The sequence below is a fragment of the Ammospiza caudacuta genome, chromosome 7 (genome assembly GCF_027887145.1).
Source record: "Ammospiza caudacuta isolate bAmmCau1 chromosome 7, bAmmCau1.pri, whole genome shotgun sequence".
Taxonomy (NCBI): Eukaryota; Metazoa; Chordata; class Aves; order Passeriformes; family Passerellidae; genus Ammospiza; species Ammospiza caudacuta.
The window spans coordinates 18,505,360-18,528,524 of record NC_080599.1 but is presented as its reverse complement, the minus strand read 5'-3'; the positions used below and the strand labels follow the sequence as shown (position 1 = coordinate 18,528,524).

General features: G+C 41.3%; 1 protein-coding gene across 1 annotated transcript in view; it reads left to right on the top strand.

Moving 5' to 3' along the window:
* MTA1 (metastasis associated 1) overlaps positions 1–23,165 on the top strand; it is a 74,050-nt gene that overhangs the window by 18,116 nt on the left and 32,769 nt on the right. The window contains exons 4-10 of the mRNA XM_058809063.1: positions 5,519–5,645; positions 5,815–5,878; positions 11,032–11,149; positions 12,722–12,824; positions 14,790–14,889; positions 16,327–16,515; positions 17,629–17,703. Of these exons, the coding sequence (XP_058665046.1) occupies positions 5,519–5,645; positions 5,815–5,878; positions 11,032–11,149; positions 12,722–12,824; positions 14,790–14,889; positions 16,327–16,515; positions 17,629–17,703 (776 nt within the window). The remainder of the gene's footprint in view (positions 1–5,518; positions 5,646–5,814; positions 5,879–11,031; positions 11,150–12,721; positions 12,825–14,789; positions 14,890–16,326; positions 16,516–17,628; positions 17,704–23,165) is intronic.

Below are 23,165 nucleotides of genomic sequence, written 5' to 3'. Positions count from 1 at the left end.
ACATAAATGCTCTTTGAACCTGCAAATGCTGATTTCTCTTTGTGATAAGAAATCTAAGTGGGGTTTTTTTAATGCAAACACATAATTCATTGTTCATATGTGTTGTTTGAAAGATGGGAAAATTCATCTATAGCAAAATCCTAATAATAGAGCAACCAGAGACAACCGAGTCTGCCTCTTAGAGTAAATTTCATTAGTAACTAGCATTTTGTCTAGTATCTTTCTTTCTGGCGCAGAACAAAATTGCTACTGAATGACTTCCATTTATTTAGATAGATGTGCTGCTCTGTGGTTTCCGTTCTTTGTAAGAAGGGAGAAGAGAGAGCAGAATTAAGCTTTTTGGACAGCCATTAGTTCTTTACTCTTGAAAAAAAAAAAATCAACATCCTGCATGATATAATGAAATTAAATTTTATAGATGTTAGGATTCTAGCAAAGATATTGCACACTGTCACTGACTTTGAGTTCATTTTCATACAGTCTCCTGTTGCCTCATTTTGATGCATTTGCAGTAGATGTACGTGTCTGCATCACTGATCTTTTAACTGCCTTTGTTCAGCTGATTAATGGAGCTTTCTGACTGCAGACATTTCTGGATTCACACAGTCTTCTGTTTAAGATGCCTTTATTTTAGACCTACTGTTGAGATCAGTGCAGTGAGAGAGCTAAGCAGTGGGGAGATACTGCTACGGCATGAATGGAAAAATTGTATGGATATTTTGGTTTTTTTTTATTCTTCCAGTAAAGGAAGAAAAAGATGTAATTGTGAAGTCAATGTTTTGAAGTTTTAAAAAAAAAGGTCACTTTAGCTTGGGTGATCCATCAGATATCTGAAACAGGCAAGTCTGAAATGTTGTCTGTTCTCATAAGTCTGTATACAGGGAAATGTGTTGGAAGAGCCTTATTCTGTAGTTGGTGACTATAAATTGGTACCTGATGTATGTAACCTGATTCTTGGATTTAATCTGTGATCTTACTATTTTTATCATATGATGTAAAGCTTGTCTGGGCTGTCCTATAAATCTTTCAGCCTTATGATGTCTTCCATGCTTTGTTAGTGCTTTTTATTCATAAGCCTCTTTAATCACCTCACAGATTATTCTAGGGAGTTTCTCCAACTGTTTCTGAAATGAACTTGCTTCACCAGTAAGACACTGTTTTTAGTTCTTGCTGAGAGACTTAGAAAGCAAGATTGCAGACAGGACTTGATGGAAGAGAAATGGGAAAGATACTTCACTCCTCAACCTTTTGTTGGATGCTGTCACTATGTATTTTCTTTATATAATGTCTAACACAGTTTTTAATAATTATTTAAATACTTGCGGCCGTGACTGACCAGTTGGTAGTGGCTGGGATACTGACGTAGCACTGTCTGGATTGTGGCAGATTTGTGGTTGGTTTTCAGCAGGTGCTCTGGCACACAGGGCAGCTTGGTTTTGGAAGTACCAAAGCTTCTGAAAATAGATGTTTGCATGATACCTCTGTGCCTAAACAGGTACAGAGGAATTTATTGAGCATTTTCTTTACATTTAAATAACACCAATCTAAATGAAGTTTGACAATAGCTTCACAAATTATCTCTTTTCATTTCTTCCATTTTATTCTCCTTCTTTATTTTCTCCCAGCCCCCCACATGCAGATTTAGGAGGAGTCCAATTCATATATCCACTAATGACACCTTGACTCAGTTGTTGCTGAGAGGAGGGGAACTGTGTCTTTTCTCTTTGGGAGTGATGTAATGAGGAAAGATAAAGGTGTCCAAAATATTGTCTGTTTGCTACCTGACACAGTGGCCATGACAAGAGGTGACCACCAGAGCTTCATGCAGAGGATCCACACTGATTATGTGGCAAACTCCTTCTCAAGTCTCAAGGCGTAGGGATTCCTGCCTGTTAAAACTTTCTCCATGTTTTCTACAGCTATGAGTCAAAATCTGTTTTTTTGTAGAGAAAAAAGGATTAGGGCTACAGCTTCATACAAGGCATTTGAAACTGAACCTGGAAGAAGAAAGCTTCTTCCAGGTTGTTGTATTTTAATTTATTCAAATGCAACATTTCTAGAATGTTCCTCCAAGGTCCTTAGTTAAGCTGTTAAAGCAGCCCGAGTTGCAGCTTCCTTTGCTATTGTGCAGGTCAGTAGCACTGGTTTTACTGTGTTTCCCAATGATTTGGCCCCACTCTATTTCTTTATTCTTTACATTATTTTGCTGGTTATAGTCATGCTAACTAATTTTTGTGTTACTGCAGACTGTTTCCCAAGCTGGTAAACCTTGTCTGCTCTCTAAACCTGATTTCTGTGTCTTGTTTACCTTCGTGCATTTCTGAATTCTGTCATGTAGCTACTTGTATGACACCCAAAATGCAGAGAAAGGGCTGCTGCTCTCTGCTTTTGATGCTCTGGAGAGCCCAATCTGATCTGTAGCAAATTGCTATTCTTTCTCATGTCTAGCAAATATTGATGCTTAATTTCACATCTCACACACCCAGTCATTTTAAATTACAATTACTGCCTCTTGGGTTTCTCCTGCCAACTCAAAGTTTACTCTTTCTAATTATTTTCCCCATATATGTTAGCTTTCACACAAGTCTTGCTGTTTGTGCCTAATCTGCCTATCTCTTGTTCCTAATGTAAGTCATCTTCAAGCTTTGCTAATGTGCTATTAATGATTCTGCCATTAAATATCAAATAATACTTAATCTAATAGACTTCTTGCAGCATTCCACTGGCTACTGCTGCATAGCTGATATATTACTGTTTGTATTAAGATTAAATGTTTAGTTTCAAATCTGCACAGGCACATCTATCAAGCAGAAAGGTTAATTTGAAGTAAGGCTTTATGAGAGCACTGAAGTCCCAATGTACTGCACCTCCTGTATTCCCATACCACTTATTCCACAGTACTGTAAGGAATGCAGGCAAATCTGTCTGAAAAGATTCCTTGGATATTTTATAAATATGTTTCTATTTTTTTAAAGGTTTTTTTTTTTTTCTCAGATGCCTCCATTCTTGATGGTGGTGTTTGCTCCAGTTAGTGTGAGTGGGTGAGCTGTGGGAAGGTGAAATGCGGATATGTCAGACTTGTCCTGGGGCTGGGACAGCCCCTGTTGTGCTTCATGGTCTGACTCAGCCTGAGCTGTCTGGGTGCTTTTTGTTACTGGGAGTGAGGGAGGTGCTGCTTTTTGTCCAGCAGCTTTTGCCTGACCTCAGTGAGGGAGAGGTTCCTGTCCCAGATCCAGTCCTTTTCTCCTCCATCCCTTGGTTCCCAGTACATTGGTCAGGTCGGTTTTTTTCAGGGTTAAATCATGGCTGTGAAAAAGGAGGGGCAATGTTCATATGGATGTGTTTGTTTGTTATTTCTTGGAATGTTCCTGCCTCTGTCTGGGGGTGCTGTGACAGTTGTACTGCTGTGTGTGAGGGAAATGTTTGTTACCTGTAGAAATGTCTGTCTGTTTTTGAAAAGAAATATATTGTGCTTTTTGGTTTTGAGAGGCTGTTCATAGCAGAGCTGCCATAAGAACATGTGTGCTCTCCACCTTCTGTGTTTTATTACAAAAGCAAGGCACATAAATAAAATACTGCTTGGAAGGTGAGCCTACCTGAAGGGATGCAGTCTCTGGGATTAGTTTGGTTGTGCTGGGTGCTTTCCTTTTGTCGGTAGATTCCATTGGCACAAAGGGGTTGACATACTTTTTAGAAAAATGTAATTTATAAAAGCTGTAGGCTATCAAATATACTGAAGATACAAACTATTTGAGGTTGCTCCTTGTAGTATTTCCCTGCATTATACAGTGCACTACTGTAATTTCTAAAGGCTGCTGTAAGTACAGGCATGAATTCCCTTTTCTTTTGTGCATCCTTCAGTTTTCAGGCACATGAGCTTGGAACTTGCTGGATTGTTCGTGGTATATTTACAGTGTAGTCTAGCAGTCACAATATTAATTTTCATCTAAAACAGAATCCACTTTAGTAAATAAATTGCAGACCCATGAGAGTGTGCAACAAATGTAAATTTGGTGTTCTAGTTCCCAGGAAAATATTAAAACCTAAGTACATGCTGCTGTATGGTTACCAGCTCATGTGGTAACCAGCTATTGTGTGTTGAAGTCTGGTTAATTATGCTGCTCTTTTTTTCCTTCCTTGCTGGAGCAGCCTACCTGATGAGCAAATAAACTGCAGGTCTTTTTTTCAGGGCAGTAAAATGGTGATAAATTGTGAGCAACCTGAAGGGTACATAATTTTTTGTCACCACCTTTGGTGTAATGGTGGCCTGTTTTAAACTAAATGCAATTTTAGTGTTTTATAAAATGGAGATCTTTGTTTGCTTTATTTTTGGGATAACTATGGGGATTTTAGTTAACTAATCTTAAGGGTATATAAATCATAACTGTGTCTGTATGTGTTTCTCATTAGAAATGTTTTTTGGCAACAACTGTTGAATTAAGCTGGAGGCATAAGTCTGCTCTTTTAGAGTAATGCTGCTGTAAAATTAAGAGTTTTACAATTCATGCATGAGGCTTTACTGCTCATTCTGCTACAGTCTGGGAAACTTTGCCTGTAGTTTTGCAAAATACAAGTGACTGCATTAATTTCTTAGAGAAGGGAAAAGTCTGATCTCTTCTTTCTCAGTCATTTGCCATGGAGGATCTTTGGAGTTTTTTTCTTTGAGTATTTTGCCCTTTACAGCTTTAGCTGGCGTAAGTGGCAGAATACTTCTTAACAAACACAAAACATACAATTTATTTCCTGAAAGAAAGATGCTGGAAGATGTTTGGGATCAGTTGCATGTCAGTGTGGGTGGGATTTCATGTATTTACTTTGGTGTATGTTTGAGAACTGGTTGGATGGAGATTGGATAGCTCCAAGGCAGAGGTGGTGGATCCTGGCTGCTGCAATGCAGGAGTGCTGCAGTTGGGTGTGTGTGCTGTGGGTTGGGCAACCAGGGTGGCAGGAGTGGCCCTAGGCACTTGGTTACATTCCAGTTAATCCTGTGGCTGTGGTTGGGGTGAGGAGAGTACAAAATAACACTAATTAAATAAACTGCCCTTTCCAGTGGGCATTTCCTGCAGAAGCTGTTAAAGCTGGCGTGGGACAGTGGGATGTCCTGAAAGAGGAGTAGGGTTTGTGATAACTTGTGCCTGGCAAAGAAGAAAGACTTCAGTATGCCTCACTCATCATGTGTCAGCTTCTGCTGGATGAGTCTGATGCACTGATGGTCTCCAAAAGCAGCTCTCTCTGTCTCTCTCTCTCTCTCCAGAACTTCTCTGTTGGTAGCAGATTTGTGTCTTCCAGCTTGGTGTGACCTGTGTGTGCCTGGGGTAATTTGGTGGTGGTGGTGAATAAATAAAATTCTTCACAGGCATTCAAGATTACTAATCATGTAATTGTTCAAATGGCCGAAATGTTACATTCAATGTAATTAAAGTTTGTTATTTAGCAAAGGTTTTGGAGCAGGTCATTCTGACTTGCTCGAAGTCAATCCATGTCTTGTTCTTGATCAATTTTGTCTCTTTATGACTAGGAGAAATGGAAGAGGAGATGGAAAATCCAGAAATGGTTGATTTACCAGAAAAACAGAAGCATCAGCTACGACACCGTGAGTTGTTTCTCTCACGACAGCTCGAATCTCTGCCAGCCACACACATTAGGTAATGACTGTTTTCTGCCATTTTATTAAAAAATCACACAACACTGTTATTTTTCAAGTGCTCTTCAATGTAAGCTCAAGTTCTGTGTACAACTTCAGTGACACCATCTTGTGAATCACACGAGCATTTAAGTTGTATTTTTTCATGAGATGTGTTTCTCTTTTTTTAGAGGCAAATGCAGCGTTACTCTGTTAAATGAGACAGAATCCCTTAAATCGTATCTGGAACGGGAGGTAGGAACCATTTTGTGCATTTTAAAGCTTGAACAGTTTTTTCTGGCACAATTTAGGTTTGGTGCCTTTTTGCAAGTCTTCTAAAAAGAATTCTTTCATTTCTGCATGTACTGGGCATTGACAGTGGGAAGCTTTAGGCTCTGTACAGTCTTCATTGTGCATAAAACTTTGTGGGTCTGGGGGCCAGACCTTGTAGTTACCTCTCTGTGTGACAGTGAACTGCCTCTCCTTCTGTAAAGTGAACCCAACTTGCTCATCAGTGTGGCAAGGCTGAGAGCTCCAACCCTGGGAGATGCTGTAACTGTAGAGCAGGGAGCAAGCTGTGCTTCTCTGTATTTGCTTTATCCTGAAATCATACAGATTTATGTTAATATGCTTTAAGCTTGATCTTGCCTCAGATTTTTGAGGAGCTTAGTTCCCTGTTCTTTGTGTTCATTGGTCAAAATAATTATCTGGACTCCTTCATAGACCACCACTGACACTTAAATCCTTGAAAAACTGCTTGTCAGGTGACATCTGACAGAAATTTACCCAGTCCCTTCTTAAAGGTATCTCAGACCAAAACTTGAAACTGAATTGTCTTGCACAGTTAAACACCATTCAGAATATAAATATTGGGCTTTACTTTTTCAGGTATTTTGTGATTTTAAGTTATTACCATTGTATTTTTAGAAGTTGTATTTCTATACCTTTAGTTGTGGCTGGACCTCTGGGTTAGACACTCTTGGAGTCTGACAGTCTGTGAGAGATTTACTGTGGAGATTAGCAAAGAACTTCAGGATATTATTATTTGAACACATCTGCAAGCAAATAATTTGCATCTGAAAACATTGAAATGTTATACAAGAGATGAAATCTTGTAATTAAAACCAGTAGGGTGATGGCCGTTAGTGGCCTTTAAGAAAGGAGAAAAGAGGCCATTTTTTTCCAAGGAGCATACTGCAGTCTCTCTCATAGCTGGACTTTCTTTTTAAATGCTTTTGTAGCTTTCTTCAGTATTTATTTAAGCATCAGATTAGTTTTAATCTGATACTTTAGTTTAAGAGAATTTTAAACAAGGCACAGGGATTAAATAGTTGAGTTTCTCTTTGGAATGTGAAACCAAAAAATGTCGGCTCTGCTGCAGGCTGCCAAATGGCAGAGCATCAAACAAGGGACGTGGTATTCAGCAGTGCTTGTAACCAGCTAGAAGCCCAGGATATGCCAGTTTGAAAGCACAAGTTAATCAAACTGAAATGATTTCAGATTTTTTAGTACCCAGCTCTTAAGCAGTGTTTGTTCTCAGTTGCTCCCAACATATTTTTATTATCACTGGTGTTACAGGTAGGTGTGCTGAGAGTGAAGCATGCTTTCCTCTGATCATGCAATGCTCAGCTGCAGATGTATGCACAGAAAGATAATTTTCTTTCCCATTCTTTTGAACTTTCAAAATGCAAGATGAGTGATGTGGGTTATTTTTAGAACTGAGCAGGCACTTAGAGATTTCACAGAATGAGAGAGTTCCCTGAATGTGTCCTGTCACTTAGCATGGCATTTTGCTGTGGTGCAAACTAACTTGGACAGATGGTAAAGAAATTAAAAGCTCAGGAACACAAATATACTTGGGTGGAGGGTAAAGAGATTAAGAAAAGGAGATAGTTGTTGCCCAATGGGTTCCTAACACTTCATGGTATTGTTTTGAACTGTTTCTTCTTTCCCCATGCCTCCTGTTCTTAATCCAACCTTTGCTTTCAAAATGTTTCAGGGTAGTTCCTTTTTTTCTAATGTGACTTTTGTCAATAAAGCCTAAGCAGTTCTAGGGAACCTGGTATTTGATTTCCCAAATGTTATGACCATTAAAAGTAGGCTTTCAGCCTTGAAGCAGGTTAAACATCCAGACAGAATTTTTTAGGAAGGTAGTAAGCAAAGCAAAATGATATTTTTGCTATCTCTGTTCTCCTCCTCTACCCTTTCTCTGTCATCTTCCTCAGGAAGATTGCCTTGCATGTTTGGAGAGCAGGCTGGAGGGGACCAGCACTGACTCTTTCACTGTGCCTGTAAAATTTGTAGCAGAAGTGAAGAATAGCAGGAAATAGAGGGGAAAAAAAGGCAACTAGAGAACCTGAATTTTCTATAGACACCTAATTCCCATGGAGATCATAGCCAATTATGGCAAAAGCACTAGATTTCCCTATTCTGCAGGAACCTGTTTTGAATGTACATCTATTTTACTGCTCTGCCTGGCTATATCCAGAGGCTTGTGTGAATTTGCCTGCTGAGCAGATGTCTGGCATATCTGTTCCTTTGGGTAGCCCCCTAAAAATAAAATGTTCTCTGGTTAAAATATATCAAATACATGAAAGTAAGTTTGCAAGCTGCAATGAAGTAACCATTATTTCTGTGGTGTACTTTGGCTTTTCTTTCTCCAGTTTCTTGGTGACTTTGGTTCTTGGCATAGCTATGGGTAGCTTAGGGGCTTGGGTAGGGGAGCTCTGAGCAGATCTGTCTCTCTAGCAGTTGAAAGAGGCAGAAAGTCATGATTCAATTTTAACTCTTGGCAGGTCATGTTAATTTTTTCTGAATGTGTTGGGCGTTTCCTGGGCTCTGAAATGAAAAGAGAAAACCCTTCTCTGACTGCTGCAAACCCAGCATACACAGTTTGACAGCACAAATGAGTGGAGGATTTTGAAGAGCAGTGTTATTTTGTTGTGCGCATCACTCTTGTGAAACCCTTGTGAAAAATTGCTCTCATCACATAGTGGTGGTCAGGAGTTCACACATGCTTTAGAGTACACGAGGATCTGGTTTGTTTCTTAGTTTGCATTGGCACTAAGCTGATGTGTATTAATGTTTTCAGCAGTGCCACTCAGTCTGCAGGAATGAATCTCAGTGTCTGTGAGGGAAGATGGCAGTGGTGTTGTATTACCTCTAGGGGTTGCAGTCTCTGTAGAATTCACACTTGGGCCCCCAGGCTTCCATCTCTCCTCTGTTGAGGAGGCTCTGGATGGGGAGAAGAGACCAGAGGATTTTCATTCTTTTGTTCAACCTGATTGATTTGAGACAGAAATAGACAAGACATAAATGGATGACCTGAAACTAATTGAGATTTTGTAGACAAAATTTATAGTGATAACCAATAAAAGAAAAGCAATAGGGCGTCTAACAATCAAATATCATGGGAGAAACCTCCTCCACAATGTATGACTTTCCTTGGCCAAAAAAGACTAATGAAATTGCCTGTGGAATTGGTCTTCTTTGGGGCTCACTGTGTTGTTACTCTGCAGTGTGTTGTATGTTTGCTGGGCAACATGCCTTCAAAGCATTAATGTTGCACTGCATATACTTTGTCCTGCAGTCAGATATTTTGGAGCTGGAACAAATTAAACACTGTATTTATAACCTGGAAACCTGTGAGACAAAAGCTTTACCTACATTTTATTTCCACAGTGATACATTCTCAAACTATTGCAATGTCTCGAGCTTTGAGTGTGTCAGGGAGCAGGAGACCCAGATTTCTTTACATAGATGTGATAGAAATGAGTTTTCTTATGCTCTGAAGCTGCCTTCTGCCCGTAGGTTGATGTAACTTGACCCTGGTGTCTGTGGGAGTAGGAGTTTTTTCAAAAGTATCATTTGCTTAGGATGTAATCAAATCCTCTGACCCTAAACCCAACTACAGACAACCTTTCCAGTTGAAGTTCAGTTGTCTTCCAGAATTTTTGCCATGTTACTGTGGAAATTTGCAGTAATTCTTCTTTTTCTGGGGCTGTGCATGACAGATTGGGAGACTCTCTTTCCTTTGCCACCTCTTCATAAAGCTGAACAGGGCTTGAAACTCTTGCTGGTTTTGTCCTAATTTTTGTTGTGTGCTGTTGACACATACAAATATAGGGAAAGGGAAAAATGAGGTGAGCATGAAATGAGATGTATTTAAACAGGGTGCCTGCTAGTGCCAGAGAAATAAGGGGAGTGAAAAAATAAGCCAGAAACCTGAGATATGGAAAATGGCACACTGCACATCCTGTTTCTGTTGAGACAGTTCTCCTTCCTGATGAACATTTTGCTGTGGACAGAGGTTACAAAAGGTCTGTTGTTCCATGTCCTACCAGAGCTTTAATCCTGCCCAGAGCTGCACCCTATACTTTGATGGAGCATACCTGGTCAATGGCTATAGCTCAGTACTTATCCATGCAGAAAAGTTTAATTACTTAAACTGTACAGTTTTAGGTAGTTAAAATTTTTGGCTGGTTCCTTTCTCTGCCCTGGCAGAACATTCTCATTCTGGAATGCCTTCTTGCTTTAATTTTACACACCAAGGTAGCGGAAGCCAAGCAGCTATTTTAGGCTTTTCCACATCTACTTGAACAAAAGCAACAAATTAGTGGATTGCCACCTGCAGCTAATTACTGCTGCTGCCAAATCTGCTGCCCCCCTCCTAATAATGAGCAGAAAGAAATGTGCTGCTTTAAGCTTAGATGGTAGCAGGCAAGAAGTTGGTCAGCAGCACATCCCTGTGCCAGGGAAAGCTGAGCACATCCTGGTCTGTATTAGCAGCAGTGTAGCCAGCAGATGGAGGGAAGGGGGTCATCCCCTCACTGCATCCCTTCTGAGACCACTTGTGTTGGTTTTTGTCCAGCTTTGGGCCTTGCAGCATGAGAGACATTGACAGATTAGAGCAAGCCCAGCCGAGGCCACAGGGTTTGTCTGGGGTTGCATTAGTCTGGCTGTAACATTCTGAAGTTATGCTTCAATATGTGCTGGTGTTTCTGTGTGGATAGGTCACTGATGTCTAATCCTCCTGGTTTGGAATATGGGAATTGCATGGCATGTGGCAATTTTGTGTTCTGAAACAGCTGATGTGACTAAAATTGTGTCCTGGCCCTTCTGAGCCTTGCGTGTGCAAGAGGAGCTTTGTTCACTTCAAATTGAGAGGCTGTATGTTAAGAGAGAGGCTGCTGTTGAGAGCTAACACTTGTAATGTAGAAGAAAGTAGCAGCACTTAAATGGAGCTTTTAAACTGGTGGTTTATTTACTTTTTGTTCACCCAATTCTAAAATCTATATATACGTGTAATGAAACCACACTTAAACTGTAAAAACTTGGTAGTATGGTTGCAAAGCTGGAAGTAAAAGCTAATAACACTGTTTACCTTTTTGGTCTTGTTTTATTTTTAGGATTTCTTCTTTTATTCACTGGTGTATGATCCTCAACAAAAGACCCTGCTTGCTGATAAAGGAGAGATTCGAGTTGGAAACAGATACCAGGCAGATATAACAGACTTACTAAAAGAGGGTAATTTCTGTAATTTATTTAAATTGTCAAGAGTTCATGTTGAACATGGCCACTTCTCTGTGTGAGGCCTGCCTAGGTGTGGGAGATGGTTTCCACTGCCAGGCCATGTGTGCAGCAGTGGTTGCCTTTGGGGAGGCTGTTGCCCACTGAAGGCAATTAGTTCTCTTGCAAATGGGTCTTTAAATGGGCATTCATCCAAATCATGAAAGTTGTTGAAATAAATTGAATTAATGGGCTCTCTTGGATCTTGCACTCTTTTTATTAAGAGATTTCAAAATTTCCATGGGAAACACAAATTTCCATCACATCTGTAAAGCCTTTTGTGTTCTTAATCAAGCCTCACTTCCCTATAAGAGCCCCTCCCAAATTACTGCCAAATAAATGCTGTCTGCCCTCATCAATTTGCCCATTACTGCTGGGTGCCTTTTCCCTGGAGCCCTCTCCCCATGCCAGTGTTGGCTGCCAGCCTAGACTTCTCACCTGCAGAACAGGCAGGAGGAAGAATTTGCTGGCTGGAGCATGCATTGAGACTTCAGCCTGTGTCATGGAGCAGTGGGACCATGAGGGCCTGAGGATGAGGGAGAAGTAGCAGGAAGCAGGAATATTTATCAGATAGTAACTAACTTTAGATTTGTCTCTGCACTACCCTACAGATCCTAAAGTGGGTGGAAAAACTGAGAGGGGTGAGGAGTGTTGCTATCTAATTGTTCTTCCCTGAGCCCTGTGTAATGCAGAGGGCAAGGTCTATCCATAAGCTGCTCCTAGGAGAGAGAGGGTTGTGACCTGTGTTGGGAAGACCACATCCAGTCTGGAATGGGCCAGGATGTGGAAGCAGAGGTGCTTCTGTCTTTGCTTAGAAGCTCTCCTGACACTGTTAGTCTCATGTTAAGACAGGCAAAAAAAAGGGTCAGGATTCTTGTTTAATTTGTCTATGGAACCAGTATTTATCCAACAGCTGGGCCAGTCTCCTAAGTGAGGATGAACTAATCTGAAAGGCATCCTGTTCCCTCAGTGGGCCAACATGGGGCTTCAGAGAAGGATAACTGCCAGATGTTTTAAAAGAAGCAGAAAGAAAAGATCTCAGTGGCTCCTGTATTTTGCCAGGGTATTCTGGCTTGTTTAGACTCAGGAAAATGAAGAGTGTCTGATGCCATGGTTTCCCCCCTAGAAAGCAGCTGAGATGGCTTGAACCAGCTACTCTTTGCCTGCTCAGAGCAGCTTGGAGTGTGTCTGTTTTCCTGGGACTGCTGCAAGATAAAGGAGGAAGACAGATGAGCTGGGGAAAGAGACTGAAAAGAAATTGTCTCATTTGGAGAAAGATGCACTCTGTTTTCCATGACATATCCTCTGACACCAGTTTGTGAAAATCTGATTGCCCAATTTGGATGAGCTGTGTTGCTGTGTCTGTCAATTCACATACAAATAAGTGAGTGAAATTTTCACAGTGGCCTGTTAGGCAGAGTAACTGAGATGGGCTAACAGTGACATTACTGTGAGATAAAAAAGGAATCTAGAAAGTACTCATATTTTAAAAGAGCCATACTAAATAATTCTATTTTGTTTTTCAACCAGGTGAGGATGATGGAAGAGATCAGTCAAAACTTGAAACAAAAGTTTGGGAAGCCTTTAACCCACTAGTAGACAAGCAGATAGACCAGTTCCTGGTGGTAGCACGGTAAGAGTATTTCACCTCTCCTTTGAAGAAGTGTTTGTAACTCTTCCAAGCACTTTCTTGTGTTCTTTTTTGTTGTATGAGCATGAGTGCTGGTTCTGGTTGCTTGATTCACTTGCTTCATTTTAAGATGAGGTACATTTTACATGCCTTCATGGGAATGGCATGATTTTAGGAACAGCTCCTCAGGTTTACAACTTGGTTTCATAAAAGCAAAGCAAGTTGCATGTGAAAATGATCCTGTAGTTGGTGGGGTTTTTTGAATGCTTTAGTCAGCATGCAGAAGACTTTGTGAATTAAATTCTTGGCAGTTCTTTGCTCTGTCCATTTACTGCTTTTTTCAAAGCCAGTGACACTTTAACATCCATTAATGGTTTGCTAAGAATTCTGGTAAATGCTTATGATGGGCTGTGGATATTTTCTAATGCCTAGATTCCAAGAGGTAGGCACAATAAAATAAAACCTTGCAAATCTCTACTGATGTTTTCATTTAAGCCCAAAGCAATCTTTGTTGATCAGCTCTTCCTTTATAAAAGGTTCTTGAGCTAATTCATTGGTATCCATTTCTATAAACAGAAGCCTCTAATAAATTTTAGGCTCTCATAGCAATTGATGACTGAATAATTTAGGGAAAAAATACACAGTAACACTCTCCAAATTCTCTGTGTTTTAGGTGGTACTTTTATAGATGAATCCTGCTTCTGTCTGCCTTTTTTTCCCCTTCCCCCTCTTGGGTTTTCACGTGGTTTGGTTTGTAGTGACAGTGGAGCTGCTTTGTGATGGGCGTTTCCACCTTCTGCTGGCAGAGCTGGTTTGAGTGGCTCTTTGTGGCAGTCAGTGCTGCCCACTGGGTTTGCTGCTGCAAGGTGCAGGCTGTAATGAGAATCACTGCAAAGATGAGTGCAGGAATTGCTTCTGTTCAGAATCAGCAGAGTGTTCCAGTTTATAATTAGTTCACACATACAGAAGTATCAGTTCAGCTGAAGCTGGGCTCGGGGGAGTTGTGGGGCAGGGATAGTGACTGGGAGGAGAGTGAGGTGTGAGTCACCACAGACACTGATGGGGGAGGCTTGTTTGGGTTTTGGCCAGAATTAGATGTTTGATGACAACTACTTGTCAAACATTTACCTTTCCTACTCCTGCACTGCTTGGCACCAATGTGTTCCTCTGTGCTCTCAGCTGCTTTGGGGAAGTCACCTGAGTGCAGGGGGAAAACCCAGCCTGCCTGTTTTGTTGTTGTTGTTGCTCAGAGGAGTTCAGCTCCAGTTCACTGTGCAGCAGCACAAGTGTTGCACCCATGTGGTGTAGCAAGCAAGAGGGGGAGTAGGAATTTTGAGAACCAATGCTTGTTACAGGTTTCTCCAACTAATTTCTTTAGGAATAAGGTGAAGAGCATGGGGCTTGTGGCTTCAGATGTAAAGATGATGAGTTGTGAAGTATTTGAGAATTGCTGTGTTGTGCAGGCTTTATGAAATATATATATAATACAATGTTAAGTTGTAAAATAATATTGTTTCAAATTTTCTGAAACTTTTAGAAAAATGCATTGCTGCATTCTTTGTGTCTTTTCTTGGCATCTGTCTCTGTACCTTTTGGACAGTGCAGCACTGCTCTTTGTCATTGTGAAGGAAATTATTGTCATTCATAAAGCTTGCTTGTGCTCTGTTCCTGTTGCAGCTCAATTCTGTTGGGAGATAAGGGATAAGAGAGTAGCTCAAAACTCCCCATTGGTGACCCCTGAGTCTTCCTCTGTTTCCTCTGCCATGCCTAAGCCTCTTCAATCATAGGAGCTAAGTAAAGTGCTCACAATAACAAACCACATTTGGAGAGAATGATCTGTGGCTCAGAATGAGCCATGTAATCTTGTAACTGGGAAATGGAGTCTCTCATCTCAGAAAGTGCTGGCTGGGTGTTTATATTTATGCTGGTTTTGCACGTGAAGTTAAGGCTGTGTTTAATTCCTTTCAGGTCTGTTGGTACTTTTGCCCGAGCCCTGGATTGCAGTAGTTCTGTCAGACAGCCAAGTTTGCACATGAGTGCTGCAGCAGCCTCCAGGGACATCACACTGGTAAGATTTTCTTTAGGGGACCTTAAGTTTGTGAGAGATGTAAAATATTCACCTCAGCATTAACAGTTGGCAAAGAGGAAGGGACAGATGGATTGTAGTTGTGGCTTGCTGTGAAGCAGACCCTGCTTTTGAAAAGGAATCCTTTAGTTACAGATGAAGTAACTTCTTCTGGCCTTGTGCCTCTTATGATCCATCACAGATAATACTATGAGGCAATTTTTTTTTTTTTTTGCTTAGTTTTATTAAAATAGTCTGATGACATGCTTGACAGCTCATCCCTTGCACGGGCTCAGTAGCTCTCTGGAGAAGAACACAAATTATTGTCTGCCTGTCTGTAGTGTTACAATGCCAGAATGCCATTCTTCATCACTTCCCCAACACCAGATTGTCACTGGCATCCTTGGGTGAGATTGACCAAGGATGTCTGGGGGAAAAGCTTGTGGTCAGATAAGAAATGTCAGTTGATACTGTTCTCTTTGACTGCCAGTTGAGAGTACCTGAGGAGTAGTGATATTGCTAACATTTCATAATCATAAATATTGCTGAGTAGATCAAGGTAAGGGAAAAAACTTGAACTTTCATGCTGCAGAAAGTTGAATGAAAATTTGAATAAAATATCTGAAGTCTCCAGAGAACTGTTATGAAAGCCTCACCTCCTTACTGGAGTAATGTAAACTTATACATAGAACAAATGCCAGTCTAGAACAGTGTAGGTTAATTATGCACATACACAAAACTGGTATGATGAAAGGCAAATAACATCCTGATTAAAACTGCAGAAACCTGGAAATAAAGCCAAGCTTTCATTTACTAATAGCAATTCCTCCCTCTCAGCATGTTCTCAGCCCTTATAAATCACAAGTTGCAGACAGCCATAGCTCAGCTTTCTGAGGAGTAATTGCCCCTGAGAGTCATTCTTTTTTCCTATTCAGCTGTGATGTGTGACTTAACTTGAATCTTTGTTGAGGTTTCTGCCCTTGGGGGGGGATGTGTACATGTGTTGCTGCTCTTGTTTTTCATATATGAAATTTTTGTGGATTATTTGACAAAGTACATGCATGGCTATGTGTGTGAGGAAACGCCCTTGGACCTCTTATCTCCATGCCCCATCTGGGGATGGTGGCTCAGTCCTGGGGGGAGTGGATCTATCCTGTGCTTCTTCTCACCAGCAGTGGTGCTGCTGGTGAGGAGCTGATAGGAATAATTGATACACAAGAACTTGTGCTCCACAAACCTCACTATTAATGAATGTTAGGTTTGTGCACTGACAGCTACAGTCAGTGTGAGGTTGCAACCAGCTTTTACTGACTTTTCCTTAAATACAGAATACCACACCTTCCCATCTCAGTGCAGAATTTGTCATTGCTGTTTCACTGTTGAACATTTTTCCCCCCAGATACTTGTCCTTATGTTTCTTTCTCCTTTCCAACCCCCTAGTTCCATGCTATGGACACTTTGCACAAAAATGTCTATGACATTTCCAAGGCAATCTCTGCACTTGTGCCACAAGGTGGGCCAGTCCTGTGCAGAGATGAGATGGAGGAGTGGTCTGCTTCAGAGGCAAACCTCTTTGAGGAAGCACTAGAAAAATATGGAAAAGATTTCACTGACATTCAGCAAGATTTTGTAAGTATATAAAAAGGTGCCCCTGTGGTGACTGGCTCTGACTGGTGGCAGAGCTGGCTTGCAGCTTGTCTAAACTGTGTTCTTCATTGTGTGAGCAAGGGGGCTTTGAACTGGAGTGTGTCTTGCTGTAAAGTGGGGAAAGGCAGACCTCATACTAGTGACAGCCTGGTGTACAGTCAGAATTTCAAACCACAGATGATAGTTTTTCCTGTAGAAAGATTAATTTAGGATCATCTGTTCCACTACAGCCGAGGGAGGATGTAGGAAACTGTTGTGACAGCCAAGCTGCTCTAGAATAATTTGTGTTTAAAGGAAGATAAGTATTTGGCCTTCTGAAACATGAAAATGTAGTCACCTTTACAGTATGGTTTCAGAAAGGGCCTTTTGAAAGTTTTCAAAAGAAATCCTGGGCATCCAAGGGAAGTGTTCTGTAGTTTGGCCAAAGCACCACCCTAGGTGCTCAGCCTGCAGATTGAATGGAGCCCTGTAAGAAGTGCCAGGTTTCACTGTGTCATTGTTCAGATGCTCTGGAACAAAACAAGTAGTTTCAGTGTTGTTTGTCCTGTGCTCTAATCTATTAGAGGGACTTGGAAACAGCAGCACACTCTGTGGTCCTGCTGAAATCCTCATGCTTCTCACACAGAGAACAGAGCTGGCAGGGCACAATTCTGTTAGAAGTTTGTTTTGGTTTGTTTTGATTTTTTTTTTATGGGCCAGCTCCATAAAAAAGTTTGAAGCCAAACTTATCAGAACTGTGATGCTGTAGTTGTGACTCTTGCCTTAACTGCTGCTGAAGCAGAGTCTGAGCTGTGGGACTCCTTCCACATTGTGCCTCTCTGGAATGGTTTGCTATCAGCCAGTGCAGCATGAAGATTTACCTGCAGCCTGTTCCACTTGTACACTGAAAGCTCAGAGTATTTTGAAAGGGCATTTAATTTAACATGGGTCCCATGTGCATCTAATCCCCTTTGTAGATTCAGACTGGCTTTTTTTTTGAGGAGGGCTAGTAGTTGCAAGACTGCTGCAACCATCAGTCAGAAGAATCCTGTGAATTTCAGTGAGACTGTGTGCCAGCTCCCTTCAATAAATGCTGTTTTTCCTTTGTTTCCCCAGCTCCCATGGAAGTCCTTAACAAGCATTATAGAATATTACTATATGTGGAAAACTACAGACAGATATGTTCAGCAGGTAAGAGAGTCAAAACCACCTCTTTCATTTTAACAGAAATTGTTTTTCTTGCCTGTGAATCCAAGTCTTGTTCCTCTCGGGGTTCAGCCATTCCAACAGGTGAGTTCTGTTATGAGCAGACCAATCTCTTGTCCCTAAACTCATCAGCCCTTCTGGATACAAACAGCACTGGCAAGAGTGCATTCTTCTCATGTTTGCTGCTGCCCTGTTTGCTCAGAGCTTTCTGACGTCTGGAATTCAGCAGAGGAGCGAAGGCAGGGCAGTTGCTGTTTGACTGTGGAGTTCAAGGTTCCCTTCAGTGACTTCTTGGAGGGGCAGTTGCTGTACAGGAGGCCCCACCCTGGTTCCCCAGCCCTGCTGCCCATGACTTGGGTGGCAGATGCACGAGGCTGCCCCATGTTAGCTCTGTGAGTCAAGTGTTTACCTGGGAAGTGTCACTGCCTCGAATTCCCAGGCTTGTTATACTTGAGAAGCAACTTTTGAGTAGTGTTTACCATCATTTTTATCTCTGCTTGTTTAAATACAAAGGCTGGTCCCTGACATAAAGCAAGCACAATGCAAGCAGCATGCAAATTCTTGCAGAGTATCAGTTGCTGAAAACTACTCACATATTTGACAGGAAAACTGAGTAAAAGATGGAAGAAATTTAGAATGGGTTTTTCATTATAATTACCAGTCCTAAGATGAAGCATCTAGTTGAGGTATTAGAAAAGTGGAATTGTGACAATGTCCTGCCTTAACTTGTTTCCTTGGAAATTCAACCTGGGGTAAAGACTAGGTGCCTGAGGCATTGACCAGTGTTTGCCATGTGCTGTAATGTGATTTTTACCATTTTCTTTCTGGCTGGGGCACTGTTGAAATTAGAGGTCCCCTTGTGACAAATGAGAACTCTTTTTTGCTTCAATTATATTTCACTTTTAATAAAAGTATTAGTGGCATCCTCATTCCACTGTTTCCCCAAGTTCATTCTTTGACTGAAACTTTTCATTCCAGTTAGAAAGTGGATGGTAGAAACATGAGATGGTGATGGAAGCTGGCATGGTTGGGAAGAATAATGCTCATGGTTTTTCCTTCCCCATTGTTTTCTCCATTTTCCTAAAGTTTGTTTTTACATAGGCAAAATTGCAGAGGGGATAATTATGTGAAGACTTTAATTATTTGCTCTTGCAGCAGTTAAAGAACACCTTAAGCCTAAAGTTTCTTATACTGGTTTGTTCTGTTCCTGGGCACTGGGTTTTCTCTTGTGGTTATGCTGCACCTTACATGTACTGCCCAGGAGTTCACCAGGGTGTAGGATTTGGGGAAAACTTCCAATTAGAGGCTCTGCTCTTAGGGGACAGTATAAGCTGAGCAGGTAGAACCTGCAGTGCAGAAATACCATATCAATTAGGTCTGAACTGAGTTGAAGACCTCATCTCAAATTCCCAGCTTGTACAAGCAAATAATACCATGAAACATTTATAAAAAGCTTGAGAGATCTATCTATATGTAACCACAAAGAGAAAGCATAGGAAGTTGTAGTTCAAATAATGGTGTGTTACTTGATGTAATAATAATTTGTGTTTTACTTGATGAGTGCAGTGTCTTTGACAAAGTACATCTGTTGCCATTTTTTCCATCTGTTTCTTCACAGTGTTTGTTCTAGGCAGACTCTTCCCTTGGTCTAATACCACAAAATGTTTCTGAGGCTGACAGCATTTTTGTATATAAGATATAGAAAGTATCCCAAGTAGGGATATGCAAAGTGTGTACCTCGAGTTTTTGCACTTCCACTTCCCTCTTTCCAAGAACATGATTAAATTGTATTGCAAACCTGTATGTTACAGGGTTTAATAAAAGTATTAATAACTTGCTTATTCTTGTAAAATCTTTGGTTGAATGAACATTAAAAGTGCATTTAAATTGTCTATTTCTGTGAGTTAGAAAACATAGCAATGAAGATTTGTGTCACCAACCAATTGCCTGCTTGGATGAAGAGGCAAGAGTTAGTTGGGAGCTGTTTGCATCCTTCTGGATTTCTGTTTCCCTTGATGTTTTCTTGGCATGAGAAAACACTGCCATAGTACTGAATCACAGTCTCTCTGTTTCTTGCCATGGAGGAAGGGACATTTTGAGTTCCTTTGACAGAAGGCCCATTCTGAGAGCTGAACAGTAACTTGTACTCCTGTTGGTGTACCTGAGATCAGCAGGCTCAGTGCAGCACTGCCTTGTCTTGTGAGTAGGACACTGAGATGGAGATGTGTGCCAATTGGCTTCTTTTGGAGCGTGCACTTGGATCTCTTACCCAGTAATTTTTATTTGAAGATAACCTTTTGAAGATTGCCACCATAAGTAGGAGCTCAGTCATCTCGAGAAGGACTGACCCCAAGAACAGAACTGCTAGGACTGATTCTGCTACAATGTCAACACAGGATTGGTGTTTTAGTGCAGGCTCCTGAATGCCTGTCCACAGTGATCCCAAGAGCTGTCCTGTCAATAACAGCCTTGCAGAGCTGTCATGAGCAAAATGAGGGTGGTGCATTCCAAATTCACTATCCCGGGTCTCCTTTGAACGTGTTCTTTTCCTGGGACAGACTTTCTGTGTCAGTACACAGGAGTGTCTGTTTCTGATTAAGGAAGGTTTGAAATGGCTTTGACTGGTTGACAGCTGTTTGTTGACTTCTCCCAGTGATTTGAGAGCTCTGAGGGTTGATGTGGTGTTTGGCTGTGCCTACATTTTCATTCAGTTAGAGGTTGAGCTCTTGCGTAGTTGTGAATTCCAGGGTGATTTTTTAAAAGACTAAATGCTTCTACTATTGTGCTTATCATTAGGGGAAGTCCTGAAAACTTTAAAACATTAAATTTTTCATAGGTTGAGACAAGCTTGGGACATGGCAGTGGCAAATAACTGTTTGAATTGGTCACATTCTTTCTGAGAGTTAAAGGCTTTAATTTACTTTTTCCATTTTTATTTGTTTCTGAGAAGCAGGTAACTTCAAGGGGAAGATCAAATACTATCAATTTCTACTGTTCTATTTTTTATGTGAAAGTGGCATTAGAGAAGTAAAGGAGGAATAGACAGTGGAAGCTGGTTTTAAGGTCTGCATGGTGAGAACACACTGGGGAAAGTGGAAATGCCCTTCCATTTGACTCCACAAAGTTGAGATCTCTGGGTCAGTCTTGATGCAGATAGAAAACATTTTTCTGAAGGGATGGGATGTAAGCCTGCTTTGTACCTAGCCCAGAGCTGTGAGTGATGTCTTAATGTACCAGCCTTCATAAAGGTCTGTGTGCTGAAGTGTAGAAATAACATAAATGAAAGGTTTTTCCCTGTTTGTGGGATGTTTTATCCCCAAACACTTCCTGTTAAACCTGTGGTAATATGGAACTTGATCACTTCCTTGCCAGAACTGTCAGAGACCATAGGTACAACCCATCCATTGAGATGTGTTGCTGGAGCATAAGCAGCTGGGAGCATTTCTGCCAAATGCATCACACACTAATTCCCTCTTCTGTCCCACCTCCCTGACCTCCATTGTGTGTTCAACACTTGTATGCTCAGAGGTTTGAAAAAACAATAAACAGTGTGAAAATTCTCCTCTGAACCCAGAAGGTGTAATTTGTCTTTCCTATCAAACAAAGAAAGACTTAATATTTGAGTATATCTTAGGTATCCCCATGCTGTCCACCAACCCCACTCTTGTGCTGTGGATATTGAAATATCCACAATGTTCCTGGGTTACTGCTGTTATTTCCTCTTTGCAAGTGTTCACTCTTTAGAAAATGACCACAAACATTTGCTCTGATATGTCACCTATTATAAAACTCTTTCAGGCTCAGTGGGTAGGATGGCAAATGTGGGAGAGGATATATAAAAGACAGATGTTTGCACCAAGTTGAATGTGCAGTGCTTAGATTTTAATCCCTTGGTCCCTGTGGGATAGATATGTTGGTAGTATCTTCCTTTTATAGATGGGGAAAATATGATGAGGTAAATAAGAGGATATACTTAAGATCTGTGTATATAAATAATTCAAAAAGATTTTTTTAGGCCAGACATTAGAAAAAGTTACAGATGTTCTGGGTTTTTCTTGGGAGTGAGGACATTCATAACTACATCAGACAGTATTAAGAATTTATAGCATAAATATGCTTCAGGCACAGATCAATTAATAACTGGCAAAGGACCTAGCAAAGTACTCTCTCAGGGAAGGGATTATTCTGAAATTGTGCACAACTACATTTCAGGCACCTTTCTTTTGTACCTTCTGGGATCAGTCACTGCCAGGAAATAGGAAACCCATCATATCTGTATTGATTGCCCTCAGCCACAGGTACTTAGTGCAGATCCTTTTCTTACCCAGGACATTGTGGTGCCTTCTGGAAGCCCTCCATTTTCCTGGTGTGCTGTTTGTCATAGGGGTGTGTGCCCTTTGTTGTGTGCTGTGCTGCTCCCCAGGCAGCAGGAGGAGAGGAGGGTGTTGTGAGGTCCAGGTGACTTTGGGCACTTCTTAGCTCAGGGCTTGCTCCATGGTCATCAGTCACAAAGGAAACCTGTGAGGTGAGGTTAACATCCATCACCTGTTGAACAAAATACCCTAAAGTAGCCACATCCCCAAGGCAAGTGGCTTCATGTTGTGCACAGGAGAGTATTGTACTTACTGGTAATGTTTTGTGCTTGGATGAAGCTCTTGCATTCATACATTCCCAAAACTGTCATAACATAGTGATGCCAGACAGTCCCCTTGGGAGATGTTGTCAAGAAAACTGCACCTTTTTCCTCTCACAAACTAGAAACTTCAAAAGCACTACAGTCCTCTACCGGTGTAAGTTTCCTGAATTTCCAGTCTCCAGGAAATTGGATTCTGGTACTGGTCATCAAGCAGTGTTTTAAGCTGCTTGGCAGTGTCTGGTGTTAGATTTCCATGTATTTCCTGGGGGGACTATGAGCTCTGGAGCTGTTCATCTGCTGATGCAGGTGCCTGTGGCAGTCTGTGCCTGGACCATGAAATCCTCTTTTTCAGCCGAGGCTGTGTGTGGAACAGGCTCCAGTTCCTGAGCTGAGGGGCATCTGAGCATGCATTTTGTTAAAAGGATCATTTTTTTGTGTAGTGTCTCTGGAAGGTAGAGGAGGATTTCTGGTGCTGTTTGGAGAACCATGGTGACAGCATTTCTTGGGGCCCCTCTTTGGGTGTTTTGTTTCTTACATCAGGATGCTCAGTTACGGTGTCTTGAAAACATTGTTTGAACCTGCAGTTCATATTCAGGAGAACCTCTTCAGTTCCATCGCTGGCAGCAAGATGTGTGTTATTGATTCCTGCACATCTGTGGGATTGATAAGGATTGTCTCCAGCAGGTCTTTGTTTGGGCTCTCTGGAGGCCAGTTTTCAGGCAGCAGTTCTTGTCCTAGGTGGAGTTTACCAGAGGCAATCAGGGAAACTGGCCCATGGCAGCAGAAAGGAGTCAGCCAGGAGTGCAGCTCT